This window comes from Podarcis gaigeae (assembly GCF_964106915.1).
Source record: "Podarcis gaigeae genome assembly, chromosome: 13".
Taxonomy (NCBI): Eukaryota; Metazoa; Chordata; class Lepidosauria; order Squamata; family Lacertidae; genus Podarcis; species Podarcis gaigeae.
Genome location: NC_139689.1, coordinates 25,049,151 through 25,072,087, shown reverse-complemented (window position 1 = coordinate 25,072,087; position 22,937 = coordinate 25,049,151). Strand labels below are relative to the sequence as shown.

At 44.9% G+C, this 22,937-nt stretch overlaps 1 protein-coding gene and 1 long non-coding RNA gene across 4 annotated transcripts in view; one reads left to right on the top strand and one right to left on the bottom strand.

The window, feature by feature from the left end:
- The window catches only part of LOC310829541 (uncharacterized protein), a 32,309-nt gene extending 9,589 nt beyond the window's left edge, over positions 1–22,720 (bottom strand). The window contains exons 1-9 of one of the 3 annotated variants that reach the window (XM_083708129.1): positions 22,609–22,720; positions 8,544–8,612; positions 6,934–7,291; positions 5,846–6,076; positions 4,228–4,296; positions 3,692–3,919; positions 2,919–3,008; positions 2,150–2,239; positions 731–1,075 (exon numbers count right to left, since the gene is read on the bottom strand). In XM_083708129.1, coding sequence (XP_083564255.1) covers positions 731–1,075; positions 2,150–2,239; positions 2,919–3,008; positions 3,692–3,919; positions 4,228–4,296; positions 5,846–6,076; positions 6,934–7,279 — 1,399 coding nt within the window. In that variant the 5' untranslated portion in view covers positions 7,280–7,291; positions 8,544–8,612; positions 22,609–22,720. Of the gene's footprint in view, positions 1–730; positions 1,076–2,149; positions 2,240–2,918; positions 3,009–3,691; positions 3,920–4,227; positions 4,297–5,845; positions 6,077–6,530; positions 6,891–6,933; positions 7,292–8,543; positions 8,613–22,608 lie in introns of those variants that run through there. The other 2 variants (XM_083708131.1, XM_083708130.1) reach the window with 2 other exon arrangements.
- LOC310829732 lies at positions 8,604–15,198 on the top strand. Its single transcript, XR_014557343.1, has 2 exons — positions 8,604–8,858; positions 14,764–15,198. It is a non-coding gene; the product is annotated as an uncharacterized lncRNA (long non-coding RNA).
- Positions 22,721–22,937: the final 217 nt, after the last annotated feature.

Genomic DNA, 22,937 nt, shown 5'->3' with positions numbered 1-22,937 from the left:
TTTTTTTCAAATTTCAAAAAAAACCCTACACCATTTGATAGAAATATGCCAGTTTGGTCCTGTCTCCTTCTGCACCTGGACCCAGGGTGTTGGACCTGGGAGCCCTGGGTTCAAATCCCTCTCAGCCACAATCTCTCAGCCTAACCTACCTCACAGGGTTGTTGTGATGATACAAGTGGGAAGGAAGAGAACCATGACACCTTAAGCTCCCTGGAGGAAAGGTGCGATATAAAGTTAGTAAAATATATAGTGGCATATAAGTAAGTTAGTCACAGTTTGGCCAAAAAGAAAAAAAGCAAAGAAACCCTTGGGATCAGTATAACGGCAATTTACAGAAAGTTATGAGCATGACTACAATATACTTCAGTACTTAAGCTCCAAAGAACTATGGTTGCCATATCTTGAAGAGCAAAAAGGAGGACAGCCCAAGCCAGAGAAATAGGTGCGTACTCTTTCCCTCCTCAGGCTGGCAGCAGCTGTTGCATGCGGAGCAGGCCCTGCCCAAGCAACACAAGCCCAAAAATAAAATAAAAATACCCCCATCAAAAAAACTATACATTTGTTTTGAAATGTAAAAATCCCCCCAGATAGGCATGTTGGTCCCCCAAAAGAGGACATGCCCAGGATTTCCCGGACGTATGGCAACCATACCACAAACTTTAAAATGTCTATGGTTTGAGGGGTTTTTAAAGGAACATGTTATTAGGCCTCACCGTCAGAGACATCTCACCTGGCTTTGTTTCCTTTAAGTCTTGAGACAGGGTGTTTGATCCTTTGGAAGATGGAGATTTATCCAAAGAGGGACCGGCACCGAATGTGACAGGGGGGAGGCCAAGACTACTGGAGAGAAGTTGAACCACACAGTTGTCGGGCCACTTGCCATTTGTGAAAGAGTAGCGAAGGCCCGGCACATCCAGGAGGCAATGCATTACGTCTTTATACCCCAAATCTTGGCTGAAAGTCTCTAGGTCAAACCCATGCTTCTTCTCTAGGTTTTCCTTCAGTGTCTTTATATTCAGACCAGTGGGATGGTTTCCAAGAACATCAAGGATTGGCACCAAGGCAGCAGCCAGGTCTGAAAAGGAAGGATGTACTATTTCAACCTAGTGAATCATGTTGATACTACTTATCTCCACACTGGAGAATTGGGGCTCAGGCTGCAAGAAACTTAGGCTGCAGGACACTTAGTTAACACATGACCAGGGTGAGATTTGCTTAGGCTGCCAATTGTCATCCTATACTAGTTCTCTATAGCTACTACGTAGCTGTACTCGGTATAGAGAATGGAGAATGCAGTCCCCCTTCTCATCAAGTGGACAGATGTGGAAGACTCCTCCCAGTTGTCCCAACAGACATCGTATACAGACTAGCCTCATAATCTTCACCTCTGGCAACTGGAAAAATAACAGACTTCCTATTCTATGCTACCTGCTCTGCAGTGTCAGTGCTTTTGAGGAGCTCTGGCTGATACTTGGGCTTTTCAGGGGTGGAGGTGGAATGGATCGGGCAACTTTGTCTCCCTAACTGAAGCCTAGTTAGGTAGCCTGGGTGGGAAAGGCACTGTAGACCCATCAGAGTGTGGAGTTCCCCACTGCTGAAAGTGCTTCATCTGTTGCCTCGGGTTTTCAAAAACGGCCCAGAGTCATGTGCTAAGAGTCGCATCTCTGAGAGGTAATTTGACTGAAAGCTGCAATGGGCTAGAAAAGGCAGAGCCCTAGAGACATACCTGAAATGGGAGACTTGTTACATCTCTAACATGGAGGTGTTTACCCCCAGGCAGGTATATCTGTATGTCTCCTCTGATAGGAAAAACTCCCAAGTGCTTGACTATTGGTGCCAAGTCTTCCCCCAACAGGGTGGCCATTTTGAGACGCCATGTTTCAGGTTGCTGCAATTTCTGGAACTCCCTCTGTAAACTAGGAGTTGCATGAAGAGAAGCAAAGTACCTATCCACACTTAGAGTGCTTAAGATCTACATTAAACAGACATGGGATTGAAGTAGTGGGGATAAGATTAAGCATAGGTGGGGTGGTGGTTGGGGTTGAGTGGAGTCACAATTCAAAATGAAGAGGACAAGCCACCCATGTACCACATTCCAGATGCTACCTGCAGCACCAAAAAAACCTCAGGGTTCAAAACAAAAACTTACCAGACTTCTTTCCCATCAGCGTCTGGGGCACAGAATTTAAGCTGCAGGCAGAGAAACCAGCATCAAGCGAGGGAACAGGGCTAGGGGAACCTAGCAGAGGAGAAAACAAAGGTATTGCTGAGGTGGGTCTTGAAGAAAAGAATAGGGACCCAACAGATTTAAACACAGCAGAAGGCCATGGGACAGAGTGAAGATGAAAGTGGTCACACGTAGGCCTACAGTTTAGCTCCCCTTGATAAACCATGAGCAGTAAGCCACTGTGCAAACCTTAACTGAACTGACAGACTGAAAAGGAAGTCTCTGATCACATTTGGCAGAAAGGGCCACACCAACAACAACTCTTGCCATTGAAAAGGTGGGATACTCCTGTCAGGCCAGGGTGCTGCAGCCTTGAGTATTGTTCCCCAACCACCTCCCAGGGCTGAACTAGGCTACTTTGCAGGTCAGGCATTTTTCTGTTACATTTTCCTGAGGCTGCCATATACTAATGCGGTCTATGGCAGACTATCTAGCATCCCGCTTTTGGAAAATCTTCAGGCAAAGATCAGGAGTGTTTGTGTATGGGGGGGGGGAGGAGAAGAGAGAGTCCTCCCTGAATAGGTCAGCTGCATGACTCCCCCCCCCCCCATTCAAACCCAGTCCTTTCAAACTAACTGCTTTTGAAGGGCACCAGAGTCTTTGGCCGCATATGGGGCTTTAGTACCCACAGAGCAATTAATGGATCAAGTGTAGATACAGCTCTGCATCCAGAATTCCTAGGCAGCCTTACCGGAGTTATTTCTCATTAGCCCATCAGTTGTGGTATGTGAGCTGCATACAGAAAAATCTGAGTCCAAGGAAGGAGCTGGGCTAGAAGGACCTGGGACGTGATATAAAAAGACAGGTTATGAAACATACCTTCTGTGTTCAGAGTAACATGACATAAGCCAATCACGTGTCACGGCCTGCACACTATTTGCAGGCTTTACTAGTTCTTTGCTTATCAAGAGAGAAATCCAGCTTGCACATCACCAGCGAGCCAGGTTAAAAGATGGGAATTGCAGAAAGAAAAAGAAGGCATATGAGACAGCCAAAATACCAGGCAGACTGAAGAAGAGAAGAAGAGTTTGGATTTGATATCCCACTTTATCACTACCCGAAGGAGTCTCAAAGCGGCTAACATTCTCCTTTCCCTTCCTCCCCAACAAACAATCTGTGAGGTGAGTGGGGCTGAGAGACTTCAAAGAAGTGTGACTGGCCCAAGGTCACCCAGCAGCTGCATGTGGAGGAGCGGAGACGCGAACTCGGTTCCCCAGATTACAGGTCTATCGCTCTTAACCACTACACCTGGAGACTGGAGAGCCTCATGTGACAAAACCTACCTCATTGCTGTTACTTCTGAAGACTATCTTAGCGAGCCCAGCCTTGCCCTCGTACTCTCCCTGAAGCCAATTCATACACCCTTGCCCAGGCCAACAATGAGGCTGGCACTCTAAAACAGTCACAGAATGGGGGGGGGGGGTGTTGAACTCACAAGTGATAACATTTCGATCTTTGCCTTACGTGATTCGAGCTGGATGACGCAATTCCGGTTCCTATTGCTGTTTCTGAGAATCAGACCAGGAATATCCTGCAGGCAGGACACCGTGTCATTGTAGCCCAGGTCACGGCGGAACATCTCCAAGTCAAATCCACAATTCTCTAGCAGGGCCTTTTTCAGGTTCTTCACCTTCAGACCCTTAGGATGGCATTCAAGGACGGCCCGGATTGGCACCAAGGCAGCTGACAGATCTGAAATGAAAGCAGTGGATTCACTTCTCATGTCTATTGTACCCTGCACTATGACGACACTCTCAGGATTCTGCAGGTGTGGTAAGCAGAAAGGCTTGGCTAGAAAGAAACCGATAATGGATACCCCATGAACAACAATGAGTTCAGGAACTTGCTTTTAGCAAGGAGTTTGACGGAACTACTGCAGAATCAGAGATTGAAGCCATGGCCTAGGAAGCACAGGACATACGATCCAGTCTCCTGCCAAGTGTAAGTCATTTGTCGCTTACACACACAGCAACATTACTCAAAGCAGCTGACTGTTTTACCTGGTGTCTGGCTTGCTGGTTCTTCCACAAGGTTCTCGGTACTGACAGAAGAAAAAGGTGCAGAGGGATCTATAGGAGAAAAATCAAATCAGTCAGGAAGCAGTTTCAGAATCAGTTTCTCAGCATCTGCGTAATAACTGGAAATGGGGAAGCAAATTTTGAGCCACAGGAGTTTGTTCTCAGTAGAGAAAAGAGTACTCAATATAATGCTCAGAGCACTCTTTTAATTATGCTGAACAGTCAAGGCCTAGTATTCAGCGTCTCAGTTCTAAGACTCCTTAGTTCTACTTTTGCGTTTCCTTCACATTTCACTCTGTTAGTCTGGCCTCTTCCCTCTCCACCCCTCTTTGTCTCTTGTCCTTAACAAAAATGTAACCTGTAAACTCTCTGGGACAGGGAACTGTAATTATTGCTTAAGAATCTCTGTAAAGTGTACATTGACTGGTCTACAAATAACAGCAACAAATCTTCATAATATGGCCTCACTCCACTTAATAAATCTTAGGAGTGGGGATGAATTCTGCATCAACATGGATGGGGAAATCCAACACAGCAACAGCCGGAACCCCTCAGATTTTAAATTGTTTGTCTGTGTTGTGGTTAACACACAGCTCTCAAGGAAGCAGGATGGTGATAGTCAAAGGAAAGGGTAATACAAATTCAAGTCGACAGCTATTAACCATGAAAACTAAACCGAACCTAAAGGTTTAGAAGTGCTTTACCTCTAAATACCAGTTGTGGGTGAGGGAGGGGAACTGTCAACATCTGAAAAGGGCTACTGCCTTCATAACCTGTTCATGGGCTTCCTAAAAACACCTGGTAGGCCAAGATGTGAAACAGGACATTATACTAAATTGAGGGTAGAAAAATCTGTGGCCTTCCAGGTGTCGCTGGACTACAATTCTCATTATTTTATGGCTATCAGTCCTGCTGGCTGGGTTGCTGAGAGCTGTAAGTCCAACCATATCTAGAGGGCCACAGCTTCCTTAACCTGGCTTACTGAGCTTATGCTAGATCCAGTGTTAGAAAATGGGATAGAAAAGCTAGGAGCCAAATGGCTTCTGGGGCCTGGATTGTGGGCGACCGAAACAGAATGTCTAGTCACCACCGGGGGGGGGGGGTCGGCTACACTTTTTATTTATTAATTTGATAAGCATGAATTAATACGCAATTCACATAAGTGGCACATTGTTAATATCACATTTTTAGCATAAATTGTTAATACTGCACATGTTTAATTTGCTGTTTACAATATTGGTGCCATACTTTAGTTTTCAAAACACTCTAGTCTTTATTGTTAACATATTGTCTTTTTAAACATAATACTTCCAAGGCTTTAAAGCACATACATTTTAATAATCCTTGAGTGTCAGCCAGGCACAAAAAATGTTACCCAGACTTTTGGAGCTGTTTGCAAACAGAGAATCTTTAGGCTCAAAATGTGCCTGGTGCGCTGCTAATGTCGAACCTGGCTGGATCTTACATGAAGTGGGCAGTCAAAACTTTCAACTACGACCCCCCAAGTTGCTTTTTTAACATAATTATGATCGAGAAGATCAGAAACAACCCCATCTCTCCCCACCAAAAAAAATTCAAATACAGCTTCTTTGCCTTGTACCTTCAATAAGCTGAACCACGCAGTTGAGTCTGTTCTGTTGGTATGTGATGTTTAAATTCGTCATTCGCTGTTCCAAAAATTCCAGTGTGTCCACATAGCCTCGACGAACGCTAAGCTTCTCTAGGTCAATTCCAGAACTAGCAATAAACAGTTTTTGTAGTTTCTTAATCCTCAAACCCGAGTGATACCTCTTTAGAAGACTGAAGAGCAACCCCAAGACTCCTGCCAGAGCTGCCAAACAATGCAGATTGCAAATCAAAATTTCTTGAGACAGTGATATGATACAGAGCAATCCAGATCTCAACTCATTTTTAGAAAGACATCTTTAAGAACCCAGAATGCTCAACCTTAAAATGAGCTAAGTACTATAACCATTCCCCCCTCTGGCTCCAGTCTATTCCATGCCCCCCCTCCCATTCACTTACCTGTCTGCTACACCCTTCCACACCCATTCACATATAATCCCCCAAACTCCATTACCTCACGAAAGTGGTAACTGTTGCCACTGGCAAAAAGGCTAGACAGAAAGCTTCTCCCCAGCCCCCTCTTCCCCCTCTATGCCACCTCCCTGATGCTTGGAATGCTGCTATGACAGTACCTGGGCTCAGGAACCCTATCCTGAAAGCTAAGAACAGATTGTCCACATCCTTATATGAGTCTCAGCATTAAGGCTCCTCAGCACCACCTTGAAAGCCTCCTGGACATAGCCAATTCTCATCCAGCAACGTTGTACTGAATTTGGTTGTCTGAATCTATCTTTCATATTTTCCAGGACAGCCCAAGTTTGGATGATACTGATCTTCCCATGTTCCTCCATGGATGAGTTTTAGTGCAGATGTGAGTCCTAGGGCCAACCAGAATTGTATTTACTTATTAACTCAGAAAGACAGCTAATATTTGTATTGGAGAATTAAATTTGGCTGCCAGTCTCCAACAACACAGACTTGGATTTTCTGTTTTGTTTGGAGCTGGTTTTAATGTGCATGCTATTTATTGCCGTAAGCCGCTTTGAGTTACTTTTGTGTTGTTAAAGAAGTGACTAATAAGCTTAATAAATAATGGTTTTAATACCTAAGGTATACATTTACCTGTTTCTCCTCCAGGGTCTTCTTCATCTGTTGACCTCGAAGCTGGCCCTTCAGAGATGTCCACCCCATTCTCTCTTCCTTCAGCCCAGTGACCAAGATGGAATCCATTTGCTAGCTTTATGACTGGGACCTGTGAGTCACCATCTTCCACAACCACAAAGTCCTTCATTTCAGCCAGAAACTGCTTGAGCGAGCTGTACCCATGACGAGTGATTTGAAGCTGGTAGCCATGCAGCCGGTGAAAGGCCCCGGCGAAGTCCCCAAAACTAAGCCCCAGGGGGTTTCTGAGCAGTAGGTGCAGCACATTGTGCTTCAGGGCATCGGGGTCCCTCTCTTCCAAGGCCATGAGCCCTGAAGTCTGGTGGAAACATCAAAGAAAAAATAGTACCAGGTGATTCACTTCCCTGGAGATCCTCCCTGCCTTACATCATTTGTTTTCTGTGGCTCTGAAAGAGTTACGACACCATCGGTGTGCTTCATCTGCATGATGGAAAAACTCAGAGACACTGTAGCTTGGGCATTTCCTGAAGAGCTTTAAGCCAGACTGGCTTTTGGTGGCATTATTTTGATATAAGAGAGGTTTGCACACTCTTTGTAGTAAAATGGGGGAGGAGGAGACCTGGGCTATCCCTGCCCCCCACAATAAACACCACAGCCATTCTTCCTGCCTGCAGTGCATGTTCAGACAGCATGGAAAAGGATTACAGCTCCTCCATTACCTGAGGGAAAGCTCAGTTGGTAGAGCATGAGATTCTTAATCTCTGGGTTGTGGGTTCACGCCCCACATTGGGTGAAAGAGTCCTCCATTTCCGGAAGTTGGACTCTAGATGATCATCATGGTCCTTTCCAACTCTGTGTGGGGAGGGACTCCAGTTGCACGTTGGAGCTCTTTTCACATGCAACAGCCCTACTGGCTGTTACTTACTTTGAGCTTCAAGGGGGAAGTGAATGGGGCTTACCCTCAGGCAAGTATACAGTACTGCAGCCTTAAATCGCAGCCCTAACCCTGTCTAAATCCCATTTAATTAAATAAGGCCTTCCTCCAAGTGAGGTTAGGATTGCAGCTTTAGCCTAGATCCAGCCAACTTTGGTTACTGAATGGAGTAGGAATAACATAGTTTACTTTGTTGCTCAGGGCAGGAGGGATCTCTCAGCAGTGTAAGCTGCTTCTGCCAGAATCTGGGGCTAAACTTATCAGCTCCAGCACAGATTAACCACCCAGCCTACCCTTCGTTTACTCAAGATAAGCCTCTCCCAAGTCGGTCGTGGTAACTTCTTAGTAAACACTGTGAACAGTCCTATGCGATGTTTCTTGGGGCTGAGACGGAATTCGTGTACCCATCGAGCCGACGGGGATTCGATTCTGAGCACGCACTACCACAGATCGCTTCGGATTTCATTTTTATATTTTAGTTTTAATTACACGGTAAGGGGAAGAGCCGATCACCTCTAATACGCTGATCGCAACCCTGCAGCAAACTGCTGATTAAGAGGGGGCGTGGAGAGGGGCTGCGGGGGAGGGGGACAAAAGCCCACGTGAGTTAAAATGCGACAACAGCCCTCTCCCACCCGCCAGGAACAGGACATTTATTCAGAGTTTAAGTCCTCACCTAGATCGGGTTCTTCCTCCTGCAGCTGAATTGGGGAAATGAGGCAGAAACAGGAAGCGTTCAGCAACTCTGCAGGAAACAATAAGAGCCTGCTGCTTTAGTTTCTATTTCTCTTCGTCACATGATCGCGCCTCTTGCCGCATGGGATTTGAGTCACAGCATCCTCCCTAGTTTGGGAGGGTAAGAAAGATGCCTTGGGAGACCGGCGTCTCCCTTTTCTATCACCCAGGGTCTCGTTTCGTTTTTATAGTACAGTAGAAGCCTAGACATTGTCTACTCAGAAGTCAACACCACTGGGCTTTACTCCCGGGTAAAGTAAATTTCAGCCCCAGTTGCTTGGGGGGGGGGGAGGAAATGGGGATGCAAGTGATTTGAGCACATGCTGTGATGTGGGAACTGAATGCCTGCGGATGTGGGTTGAACTTTCAGCTCGCATGACAACCTTATTGTAGCTCGAGGTGAGGACTTAAAAGGGGAGGGTTAAACATGCAATGGTACACGGGTGGCGCTCTGGGTTGAACCACAGAGCCTAGGACTTGCCGATCAGAAGGTTGGCGGTTCGAATCCCCGCAACGGGGTGAGCGCCTGTTGCTCAGTCCCTGCTCCTGCCAACCTAGCAGTTCGAAAGCATGCCAGTGCAAGCAGATAAATAGGTACCGCTCCAGCGGTAAGGTAAACAGCGTTTCCATGCGCTGCTCTGGTTTGCCAGAAGCGGCTTGGTCATGCTGGCCACATGACCTGGAAGCTGCTCCCTCGGCCAATAAAGCGAGATAAGCGCCGCAACCCCAGAGTCAGTCACGACTAGACCTAATGGTCAGGGGTCTCTTTACCTTTACCTTTAAGCATGTAAATGCCATCAAACATCCCCTCGCATATGACTGCTCTTCAGATCTTGAGCAAGCTTAGAAGCCTCCCTTTGGCTGCACATTCATTTAAAAAGCATATGACTTCCTCCAAAGGATTCTGGGAACTGTAGTTTACCCCTCACAGAGCTACAATTCCCAGGATTCTCTGGGGAAAGTCGTCTGCTTTAAATGTGTGGTGGGTAGGCTTTGCATGTTCATTCCTGACCACTGGTCCTGCTAGTTAGGGATGGTGGGAGTTGTAGTTCCCCCCCCCCCAAAAAAAAAGAAAACCAACAACACACCAGTTGGAGACCTAAGTTTGGGAAACACTGCTGTAGACCAGGCTTCCTCAAACTCGGCCCTCCAGGTGTTTTTGGCCTACAACTCCCATGATCCCTAGCTAGCAGGGCAAGTGGTCAGGGATGATGGGAACTGTGGTCTCAAAACATCTGGAGGGTCGAGTTTGAGGAAGCCTGCTGTAGACAAAAGGATCTGACAGTTGTTTCATAATTTCCCCACCACCACTTTTTTTTCCATCCAAGCCCCACAAATTCTAAGCCTAGCTCTGGCTTCAGATTCAGGATGCTCACCTCTTTAAAATGACTGATCTTTAGGGCTCCTCCGTGACAAGTATTTCATAGTGCAAGAAATGGCAGTTCTATTTTCACCACGCCAGGACACACAGAGGACAACAGTTCCTTATCTGCTCAGACCAGAGGTGCCACAAAGGCAACTGACTTGTTGGAATTTGCCCTGCATATCAGGATTTCATCTTCTGGTTGGAGAATGGTATAGGGAGATACGCTGAACTTTGGGTTTTGGTTTCCATTCTTCAGATCCCAATAATGAAACATATCCAGATCAGTGATGATCAAGGAAAGGGAATTTGACTGACTGAGTGCTTCTTGGCTAATCTAACCTACTCACTCTACCCTTCCATTTAAGCTGGAGCAGGTAGACCAAGAGAATCAAAACTCCCAAGTCTCTTTGGGGTGCCACCATTTTATTTAGACCTGAGCTGAAAATTCTATAAAACACAATTTCCTGACAAATTTTTCAATTTCTTTTTTGAGATCTTCAAAAACTCACAAATAATTTCAAAGAATGTTTAGCAAAACAGAATGTTTAGCAAAACAATATCACCAGTTATTTGAATTTTGGATGCAATTATGGATCCATTTTTAATACCGGTCCTGAAAGACCTACATTGGCTCCCAGTACATTTCTGAGCACAATTCAAAGCATTGGTGCTGACCTTTAAAGCCCTAAATGGCCTCGGCCCGGTATATCTAAAGGAACATCTCTACCCCTGTTGTTCAGCCTGGACACTGAGGTCCAGCTCTGAGGGCCTTCTGGCGGTTCTCTCACTGTGAGATGTGAGGTTACAAGGAACCAGGCAGAGGGCCTTCTTGGTGGTGGCACCTGCCCTGTGGAATGCCCTTCCATCAGATGTCAAGGAAATAAACAACTATCTGACTTTTAGAAGACATCTGAAGGCAGTCCTGTTCAGGGAAGTTTTTAATGTGTGATGTTTTATTCTGTTTTTAATCTGTTGGCAGCCACCCAGAGTAGCTGGGGATACCCAGCCAGATGGACAGGGTATAAATAAATGATGATAATGATTACTGTTTAATTATAAAATTAATCGTTTTGAAGGAAGTAATGGACTTTATTCCTACTTCTTCCAGTCTTCCTCTCTTAGCCAGTTGGTTCCAAAAGTCTGTTTAAAAACACCACCTATAATATTTGGCAAAATACGCTCCCAATTTGCTGTGCACAGAAAGTGTAGAGAATTTTAGGAGACCATTTGAAATCGGGGTGGAATTAATTGTTTCTGCTTCTGTGGCCAGCTGAAACACATTCTCTTAGCAAGTAACTTTTTATTTGGCATGGAGGTAGGTGATGAGAAAAGCTTCACCATCCAATTTCCTTGATATGAGATGGCTGCTAAGAGTGCAAAAGCAACCCCACCCCTGGTAGCCCACATTTACTTCTTAAGAAAATGGTGGTTTGGGAAGAAATTGCTACTGTGAATAAATGAGACTGAAATAACTGCTTTTTCATCAGTTGTCCACTGGCTGGCAGCAGAGAGAGTTATATGGAAATAAAACCTGCTTTTGCATAGAGGGGGTTTATAGTGTATGACGACATCTGTTGAAACTGATTTTAAAATGTTTAGAAGCAGTTACTCCTAAGGTATGAGGGCCTTTTGAAATAGAAAATCAGAAACAAGGTTATATAAATAAAGAGTCTTGGGGTACCATAAAGACTTAACAATTTTATTTAGCCTCCCTCGGCTAGTGTTTATTTATTTTATTGATTTATTTATAGAAATATTTATATACCACTGTGTCCTAAAAATAATGACAATGAAACACCGAAAGTGCACACTGAAAATCTCAGTTTAAGTTTAAGTTGGGCATATAAATTTAATTGTTCTTGAATTTATAAAGATCAAAAGCAGCACACACCAAACTCTGCATGTCCAAGAGGACTTCGATAGGATTGCCAACCTTTCATCCAGCTTCTTCTATAGCCTTCCCTTAACAGCAACTTGATAAGGAGGTGCCTTCCATAGTTCCAGTTACAGATAGGTAGCCGTGTTGGTCTGCCATAGTCAAAACAAAAAAAATTCCTTCCAGTAGCACCTTAAAGACCAACTAAGTTAGTTCTTGGTATGAGCTTTCGTGTGCATGCAAGAAGTGTGCATGCACACGAAAGCTCATACCAAGAACTAACTTAGTTGGTCTTTAAGGTGCTACTGGAAGGAATTTTTTTTGTTTTGATAAGGAGGAATAATGACCGTAATAACCTGCCAATTGATGCAACTCAAACCACTGTTAGAAGACAGCTGAAAATTTTATAACCCTCTGTTTTGACATAGTGGTAAACCTGTGGTCCTCCAGATTGCAGAGTTGGAAGGGACCCCTAGGGTTATCTAGCCCAACCTCCTGCAGTGCAGGAATCCTGCTCACAGCCATCCCTGGGTGGGTTCGAACCACCAGCCTTCTGGTTAACAGCCAGATGCACTGACCCATGGCACCACAGATGTTGCTGGACTCCAGCTCCCATCAGACCCAGCCACCATGGCCAATGGTCAGAGATAATAGGGGTTGTAAGCAGCATCTGGAGGACTATAGGCTCCTTGCCTCAGTCCAATTGTTTCTTAAACAGCTAGTTTCCATTTGGGTGTAAGCAGGCACCTTTTATGCATTCCCTTATAAGACAGCATTATATCTGGTTATTCAGCCCATAACATCCAGTGCCCACCATCTGTCACCATGCAATACAGCTAACCAATTCTGAAGGAAAGAGTTACGGTATTTCTAAAAGCAGGTGTGCATCATGGTCTGCAGTGAAAATGAAGTAAGGGTCATAAATTCCAGCAGCCGTACAAAAAGCCAATAGGCATGCCTGATGTAGCTCTCTGGCTCCTGGACATATGCATTTGTATGTAGAAGTATATATAAGCATGCAGGGGCTGTTATATTTCATCTGTAAGCCACAGTATCCAGACATTGGCTGAATTGCTGTGATGTCATAGAATGCTTATCTTTTACTGCTCGGGGGGAAAGAGCCGGTCACAGAATATTTGACACAAAGAGCAGCTGTGGTGCAAGGAAGCAAGTGACAGGGGAGGTGGGGGTGAGGCTTATAGGAGCACAGGGACTGCAGGAGCTGCTGTTGTGGGGAAGCTTGACAAGAGAATAAAGTGGGCATCATATTGAGAAAGGGAAAGAACAAGGAAGCCTTCCTAAGGGCAGGAGGAGCTGGGTCTTCTGGCCAAAAAAAGAGGTGGAATGGCTGAAGAAGCCCCATGGATAGGTAGGCTTGCCATTTCTTCAACTGGCCTCTATATAGCTATATTGTTATGGTTAATAAGCAGGTGTTAGCAGGTAAAACTTCACAGCCTAGAACTGAATATTATGCACTCTGTGAGTGTATAGAGGAGTAGCTTGTCAGCTAGCTAGGAGTCAAGGCTCTCCCTCCCATTAGAATTACCTTCCTTTTAATGAACTGAGTGACAAGAGAGTGCATAGCGCAGACTGGGTATGCCTGAGCAGACCAAAAGCAGAATCATCACGTTAATCAGCAGTGCTGTGCATACTAATAGGATATTGAGTACCTAGATTTAGTAACTGTATTCTGATTTCTGAAAGGGAAACTCACAGTAACATGATGACAACTGGCATTTAACATGTCAGAGTAAATGAAGCCTTCAGAGATTCACTCTGGCGTGGTCAGTCACAGCTCCTTGCAGTATGAAGACATATTCAGACAAACTGCACAATCGCCATTTACAGTGATTTAAGCACGGCTGAGGCAGGAGGCGGACAGATGGTTTTTAAGAGCATGGTTTAAGAGAGGTACTGCTTCCTGTGTGCATTTCTTTTTGTCTTACAATCCTTTCTCATTAAAAAAAGGTTTTTGAAATAAAACCAAAGCCAAAAAAACCCTCATTTATTTATTTTTAGCAGTGAATGTGGGATAGGTGTATAATACCATTAGATTGATCCTAATGAGTTAAGAACCTATGAAAAACCCTACCAGATCAGATTAGGAGCATCTAGTCCAGCGTTTTTGCAGCCAGATGTCTCCAAAAAGACCAAGCGTAGTTCACGAAGGCATCAGTCCTTCCGTTCTTTGTTCCCCGCATCTGAGACTCAGAGATACACTTTCCCGGAACGCAGAGCTTCCATTTAGCAATTGTGCCTTATCGTTGTGAGTTACCATTCAGTAGCGTGTGCCGAATGGGTTCATTCAAGACCTGCAACAAGTTCCTTGCCATTTATTTATAAGAAAGGATAAAGGGCATAAATAATAAAATCAACCAGAGTTCATATTCTGTGGTGTTAATTGCACCAGGGTTATATGGTCTTTGGGGCTTTGGTATATGGGGCTTTGGTATGACAGGCAGGTGTTTACAGGGCTGCAAATCATTTCTGACACCTGCTGTTAAAACAAATATAGGCCTTTGAAGAATACCAAAAACAAACACAAGCGTTTCTTGAGAAAAGTTGGGGGGCACTGATTATTAATTTTTTATAACTTTTATATTCTTGCCCAATAATATTCTCTGGGCAGCCTGCAATTTCAATACAATATAAAAATACAGCTAAGCATAAGAGAGAGAAAAGGTTTCAACTTAAGTGTGAAACCCTTAGTGGTGGAAACAGAATAAAGTTGTGTTTATGGAAATGGTCTCAATTTTTAAGTATATATATAATGAAACAGACCTTATGATGCTGGGGATTTGCTCTTTAAATAGGCCATTATTCAGGATCATCCAGGGAAAACACTTTAACAACCCTATTTACTTCAGTTACAGACCACAAATTACACACTTTTTTGCCTAATTTCATGCTTTATAGCAGGTGATTGTGCTTCTCTCCGTGGCATCTAAAGCTTCACTTTCCAATTTCTGCAGACTGAGCTGCTATTAAAAGGCACAAGAGAAGGCCAGGCTGTTTTCCCGATCAGTTGGCAACCCTATGAGAAACAGGCCACAAGGGGAAAGAGAACTGTGCATGTTAATACACGGTCGAGGAAAAGTCTGAAAAGCCAATTGGAGAGAGAGTGGCGGAGCCAAACTCAGCGAGAGAAGCAGCATGTATATACTGTGGTAGAAATGAGGTAAGAAAGAAGAGACTGCTGTGGCCTCTCATCTCGGGTGTCAGAGCTCTCCTCAGGATATGGACTTGCAATGTCCCCGGGAAGGCTTAGCACTACCCAGGCGGGTAACACGGCTGCAGGGCTATTTTGGATCCTGGGATATGTCATGGTAATTATTAAAGCACCTTCTGTCACCACTTTTGGGGCTGTCGGTCTCTTTCTCCAAGCTTGTACCCCCCAACCCTTGACACAGATGGCCAAGTTGTCTTGGAAATATGATGAGTGTTGAACACAGTCTCTGCCTGCAAGATAGCAACCTACACATGAAGTGGGGTAATGCCAGGAAAATCTTAAAAGCTAGAAAGTCCAATTCTCTCTCTCTTGGGTGTTCAGAGCTTGGGTGTTCTACAGACCGATGAGAATGAGAAGAATAGCTCCCACAATCTCTGTGGACACCTGGAAGTTCCTTTGCCACTACTGTCAGAACCATAAAGCACACCATGGTGGCAGAGAGAGATACAGTTGTGCCTTGGTTCCCAAACGAAATCCGTTCTGGAAGTCAGTTTGACTTCTGAAAATGTTTGAAAACCAAGGCACGGCTTCTGATTAGCTGCAGGAGCTTCCTGCACTCAATCGGAAGCCGCGTTGGACATTTGGGTTCCAAAGAATGTTCACAAACCAGAACACTCACATCCGAGTTTGCAGCATTCGGGAGCCAAAACATTCGAGTCGCAAGGCATTAGAGAACCAAGGTATGACTGAATATATATTGTGGTGTTTTGAAACCTTTCAAACATACCCATGGACTGCCTGATCTACAGGGGCTCTGGGTTTTCTGGTGCTCCTTAGTGGAAGCTGCCAATGTGTCGCATTCCTCTCTCTATTACCCTCAGGCCTCACTTGCTTCTTTATAAAGTTGGTCTTTGTTCCAGTTGCTGGTTGTCCGGACATTGGTTGCTGTTTATGTGGCCTTTCCACCGTGAGCCTTCGCTGTGCATTTGTCATTGGCCTTGTATGGTCAAGTCTCAAGATGTGTGCCTGTACCCTTATCCTTCGGCCAACCACTCAAGTATCAGTGTCCAGAAATAGCCATGGGAAATTTTGGGGTGGAAATAAAGAGAGCATGAAACGTATAGGACTTGCTGAATCCTTGTTTCAGTTTAACCTGGTCAGGAAAGCATGGTGCTGGCATCCTGGGTAGGACAGATCGACTAGCTGATGGCAGCTTTCTGTGGAATAAAAAAACAACCCAAAAGTAACTACACACAAGTTGCAAGTCCATCGCAATGAGGATTTGAAACATGGTCTCCCAAGTCCTAGCACTGTACCCTAACTCAGGGTTTGCCAACCAATGGGGGCCAGTATGCAAATTTTGAATTTTAAGGAACTTGTAGGAGCCAGTCATAATATGGCTGCCACATCTGAAAGAGCAGTGATAGAGGAGTGTGCCAAATTGAATAAAATGGGGGGGGGGGGAGAGTAAACAACGCCCTGCATAATCAATCACAAGATGTGGCACATGCACACCCACACCATTTGAATGGCAATGTCCATGAACTCGCAGGGGGCTAGTCCCCTCAAATATTTTAGGGGGGGGCCAAGGGACCTTAGCCCCTGGGAGTTGGTGCCTAATCACAGTTCTTTCCATGAGGTAAAAGGCACCTGCATCAGCCACCACAACACCCACTCACAAAGAGAACTTCTTTGCATTTCTCCTCTTTTCAGAGCAGATGGCAAGGGTGTCCAGTTCTGGCATCCTATGAAATGTGGGCATGCTTAAGGAATGGGAGAGGGGGCTCTCCATTTACTTGGATGTCAAGAAAGCTAAGAATATGAGGTGGAGCCAAGATTCATACATTGATTCGAAATGCAGTAAGCCCACAACTTACATGTGGGTTATGTTCCGGGGACCGTGCTGAAAGCCAAAATCACAGATAGTCAAAGCATACTGGGTTCACTGGGGCTGGGATTGCCAAAGTCCCCTCTCCCCCGACACCCACCCCCTATCTTATTTCTAAATTTTTGGCCAAGCACGTAAAGCTGGATGTGCACAAGTTTAATGTGTGTACAGACGATGACTGTAGGTTTCTAGACTGTTGAGGCCTCTGTTGTCAGTCCTGGGCCATTACCACACTGCCCTAGCAATCCACAATACAGCTGTCTACAATTATCACCCTGGCCACTTGCTCTCAACCCAGCAGCTTTTTCTGCTGCCACCAAACATTCTTAGCACTTCTGCACACAGTGCTGCACATGCCATCATTTGTGGAGTGCCCGTTGCAAAGGGAGTTATCTTCCAGGAAAAGCTAACCCCCCGTTCAAGACGTCAAATTTTTCTGGCCTCCAAGACTCAGTGCTGTGAGTTTGGGGGTGGCAGGTGGCTAAACCATAGAAATTAATAAATGGGATTTTTATTATTTGGGATAATGAAGGGAAGATTGCAGGCTAGTGGAAAATTACAGGCAAAGCTTCATTTCCAAGCCAGGGCCTCACCTGGGATACAGGTGTTAACATGGCAAAATGTGTTGGTGGCTCACCTGAGAGGAATCTTGAGCCTGGGCAGGCAGAAGGTTGCCATTCTGATGGGGGAGTGTTTGAGGGGACAGGAAAAGAGAGTCTGGAAAGCAAAGTGTGCTGGGAAGAAGAAGGGACAGGGAGGACACACATATCCATCTTGGGCTGGCTGGCTGCAGGCTGGCTGAGAGAGATGCCTTTGACCAGGGTTGCCAACTTGCCCCCCCACACACACACACACATTAAGAGGGCCCAGTGACACATTATGCATCCTGCCCCCACCCGGGATGGGGAACACAGAGGGTGATCGCCCCTGCCCCTGCCTTTGACTCCAGTTCTTCCCTGCTGTGGGGAACTAGCCCCTCTTGAAGTGACCATGTTGTAAGATCTATACTCCTTCCACACAGACAGAAGGTGTAAATATGTGCATAAAACGTATTTCTTAAAGCTATGACAGTCTCTGCCATGTCTTCCATTCTCCAAAGGAGCACAGACCCTGGGTGAGTGCCTGGAACCCCCTGGAAACTTGCTACCATCCAACAGAGAGTGAGGGTGTCACCCAACTTTTGTAACCATACCTTAAAGTAATCGAGTCAATCATTTTAAAAGAGAGAGAGAGAGAGAGAGAGAGAGAGAGAGAGCACCATACAGAGGAAGGTACAAAAATCCAATTAAAATTATCTGTTCCATCTTCCTTATGAATTTCCAAAGGTGTAGCCATGTTAGCCTCTTGTAGTGAAAACGACACAGAGACTTGTGACACCTTAAAAACAAACAAATTTATGTCATGAGCTTTCGCTGGGGTGTGGAGAGGTGAGACTCAAGCATGCCAGACTGAAAATGTTCCCCACCCTTAGATTATTTTCTGTTCTGTGGGTGTGCAGGAAATCAACAATTCTACCAGTTGCTGTGGAACATAAGTGGGGAAAAGATACTGCAGTCAAATCCTGCTTACAGGCTTCTCATAGCCATTGTGGGAAGTGAATGTTGGACTGACCTTTGACATGATCCAGCAGATCTCTTCTTAGTTTGCGAAACTCAGAAGCCAAAGAGTAAACATCCAGAAAACATCCAGCAATTGGATTCTATTTTGCATTTTGGTTTACTGACAAATCAAATGGTTTGTTTGCAATCCCCTAAGGCTTAGAAATCCTGACAAAATCCCATGACTTCAAGTGCGTTTGTGACTAAAAGAGACTGAGGGGCTTGATCATCCTAGCAGACTAGTAGTCTCGGTTAAGTGAAACAGGAGTTGTCAGCGGCCCCTGGAATCTGTTGCATTTATGGAAATAATGCTAACTATGTGCAATGAGAACATGCAAATAAACTCTGGCTCCCAGCGCATCTCCCGGCAAGTCCATCAATGCCAGAGAAGCAGTCTTTCCCCTGGGGTTGAGTTCTTTCTATACAGGAACATCCTTTTGGACTGATTAAGAGTGCAAGGGGCTCTGGGCAATTGGCAGTGCTTTGTTCTTAATCAGATGAGAGCCAGTGTGGTGTAGTGGTGAGCGTGTTGGACTAGGACCTGAGAGACTAGGGTTCAAATTCCTGCTCAGCCATGAAGCCCACAGGGTAATTCTGCATCAGTCACTATTTCTTAGCCTAACAGGGTGGTCGAGAAGGCAAAATGGAGAAAAAGGTGTTTGCCACCTTTTGAACTCCTCGGGGAAAAGCCAAAGTATAAAAGTAATCTTAAAATAATTAAATGAACCTGGGTGGAATCTTTGCTCTCTCAAGCAGAGAGGCCCTGGTATAGAACTGGTAGTGTCGCCTAGTGGTGGGAAAACATCCTGACAGCCGACAATCCTTGGCATTAAAATATAAATCATTGGTGTGTTTTGCCTTTTGTGCTCTTGGCCTGATTGACATACCAGTATATCATGGTGGCCAGTATTAAATTCACTTTTTGTTCTGTTTGTTGATTTAAGGTTACAATGTTATCTGCTTCATAGCATGCCATTTTTGTTTTAAATTGCTTAGTGTTCATTTTGTAGAGAACTTGGGTTATGAGACAATTAAAACATGCAATAAATACTGAGTGTTCAATGCACTTCTCATTTATTATCTCAGTCATCCTTTCAGCTGCCTATAAGGTAGGCCAGTATCATTGTCCCCATACTGCACATTAAAAATGGAAATACATTAACTTGCCTAAGGCCTCTAGGACATTCACATGGCGGAGATAATATATGAACTGAGGAATTCCCAGCTCACTGAACAAAACTTACATTTACTTACTGCATTTATACCCCACCTTTTTCTAGGATTGTCATACATCCAGAATTTCCCTTACATACCCAGAATATTGCAGTCTAAAGCAGTGTAGCTCAACAACTTCTTTTTTCACTTTTTGAAATATGGTAACCCTAATTTTTTTCTCTATAGCTCAAGGTGGTTTCCATGTTCCCCCTCTCCTCATTTACTCCTCACAACAACCTTATGAGGTTGGTTAGGCTGAGAGTGAGTGACGGGCCCACCATCACCCAGTGAGCTTCGTGGCCAAGTGAGGATCGAAACCTGGTCTCCAAGGTCCGAGTCTGACACTCTAAGCACCACACCTCACTGGCTCTCACTTGCCACACGGACACTATATAGTTCCCTCTTCTGCCAGTCTGGAGAGGATAAAATAGCAGAGGTTTTTGAGGGCAGGGTGAAGGGATGGGACAAAGAACTAAGAGTTTCCCTAAACATCTGTAGGAGCTTTGTTTGTACATGGGCTGGATTGGGCTCAGTTATCAGAGCTCTTGCTCTTTTTGCTCTTTTTCACTTTCCTTTCCTCACAGCCCCTTTTTCAGATAAATAGATGACACATAGTCTACACATCTATGCAACAGCTCCCTAATACTATAATAGCATAAACACAAAGGATCCTTTAACGTCTGTGGGGAGAGGGGTCCACATTACAAACATTAGGAGTATCCCCCATTGAAAATACTGGGACTCTCACCTCTGAGTAATTGTGCATAGGATTGGGCTATAAAGATTAACATCAGTAGCTTTCCCCTGGGAACTCCAGAATTGTAGTTCTGTAAAGGGCTCGGGTTTTACCACAGATGTCGCTGCTTTCTTTCAAAATGACGTTTCCCAGGATTACTTGGTGGAAGGGAACCAGGGTATAAATTATGTCAGGTTTACATATAAGCGTAGGCACGCCCATGGCCTGTTCTGCCTTTCAGTTACACGCACTTTGAAAGGGGAGAAATAGGATCCATTACAAAGCAAAGACCGTCTCTGAAGACACCAGCAGCATCAAAGGCAGCTCCGCCTAGAGTGCATTGCAGTAATCTTGTCTTATTGGAGCTGTACTGTGACCATGTCAATCCAAAAATGGCATAAATGACAAACCAACTCTAGCTGGAAATAGGCACCAAGGCCACCTGGGCCTCAAGTGACAATGTTGGCTCCAGGACTACTCCCAAACTATGAACCTGCTCCTTCCAGGAGCGCACAACCTCACTCAGAACAGGCTGTCTTCACACCTCCTGGTCTCAAGAACCTGGAACATGTAACACTTCTGTCTTTCAGGATTCGATTTCCACTTCCACATCCAGCCCATCCCTGACTCCCAAAGCCTGTTTAGCACCTCACCCATCTCTCCTGATTTGGCCTAACAGTTTTTACAAACTAGCCAACATAAAAAGAGTGGTTTGAATTTTAAGGTAGTGACAGTTCCTTCACCTTCGTTAAGGAGATCTGGGCTCACATGTAACACTAAGGTTGTGTCACATTACTGTTTACTCAGGCTTCGCTGGTGTTTGAAGCTGCATATGCATGATGTTAGCCACAATTCATGTGTATCCTGTAGTTTCTTGAGAAACGGTGCCGTTTGTTGTATTTAATGTGTTTTCCCTCAAAGCAGCTTCTGCCCGATTTGAAAACATAAGCTGTGGTGTTTACATTGGAGGTAACCATTGCACATAAGCAGATGACAGCTTCACTGGAGTTCACAGGTGTTGTAAACACAGCAAAACCAAACAGTTAAAGCACTTTAGGTGAATACATCCCCGCCCAATTTCTGGTGTGTTCAGTAGTGTGCATATAATGAATCATAAGTGGCTTGAAACAGCAGACAACCTTGCATTTCAAGCCACTAATGAATACACAGCCTTAGCTACAACACTAGGTAAGCTTTATAAACCAACTAAAAAGGTTGGTTAATGAGCAACCTTTCAGAAACCTTTGTTAACCTGCTGAGATGGGTTCATACATGGCACTAAGCCATGGTTTAATAAACCATGTTTTGGGGTTATGTGTGAACCAGGCCAATGAAGAAAGCAGGCACCTCATTTTGCATGCTCAAAACAGGACTTGCCTTCAGATGTTATGTAGTATCACCCTTGATGCTACAACTACTAGTTACAAGATGTGGGGACTCTGGGATACCCACTTATTTCTCCTTTCAAAACCACTATGCAGTTGAAAAGGCAGCATTAAAAAAGGCAGATGGGGGCTAGAATGAAATAGGGAACTAGGAAGTGAAAAAAGGAACTATGAAGAAACTTCACCCTCCCTTGGGTACTTGCTTCCTGTTTCTAACTTCTTCCCCTTAAAGGAATATGCTGAGATTGTGCAGTCAGAATCATTTGCTTCTTTTTTTATGTTGGGGTGCACCCCTTTGAGAACTACAGAGCTGGGAAAATGGCATACAGATGGAAATAATAAATTAAAAAGAGAAAGCTCTTCTCACCCAGGCTTGAGTTCCCACCTGCTTTCTGCTTCGCCCTCCTTGTTATCTCTTTATTCTGTCCTCAAGAGGCACAGATTCCTGACCCTTCCCTCCCCCTTAACAGCCACTCGATGCCTCTTTCAGGACATAACTGAATCCGCCCCACTGCATTAGCCGAAGTGTTGCCCTTTCACGGATCCAGGCACAAGGCCAGTGGCCTCCCACCCTGCAGGCGGCAAGGCTGCGAACAGATCGGTATATTTACAAACACCTCTCTGCTCTGCTTTGCAGCCACAGCAGCTGCTACTATGCCAGGGTGACAAGGGTGGAAAGATCCATTTCTAGACCCCTGACATTCACTGCCAAACCACCAACACTTCCCCCTCTCGCTCCCCTTCTTTGGTGAATGGATTTCAGCAGGTCTTACCGTGTTGGTTTCAGCAGTCCGATTGTCAGTGCTGAGCGGTCCCCAAGGAACACAGAGACAAGGCAGAGCTGATGGATGTGTTACTGATCAGGGCAACACCTGTGCAGGGAGGCACGTGCCTTAACCTCGACTCTCCCTTTAAGAAAGGAATAATTCTAAGCAAGGAGTTTCTACATGCTACTGAAGTTGAAGAGGAAGGAAATTAACATGCTGATTTCCCTAATTCAAATTTTCAATTGCAAAATTGCACATTTATAATCCAACATTTTTTTTAAGATTATTGTTTAAAAAGTATCTATTTACATTTTAGGATATTGATGAATTTAGTG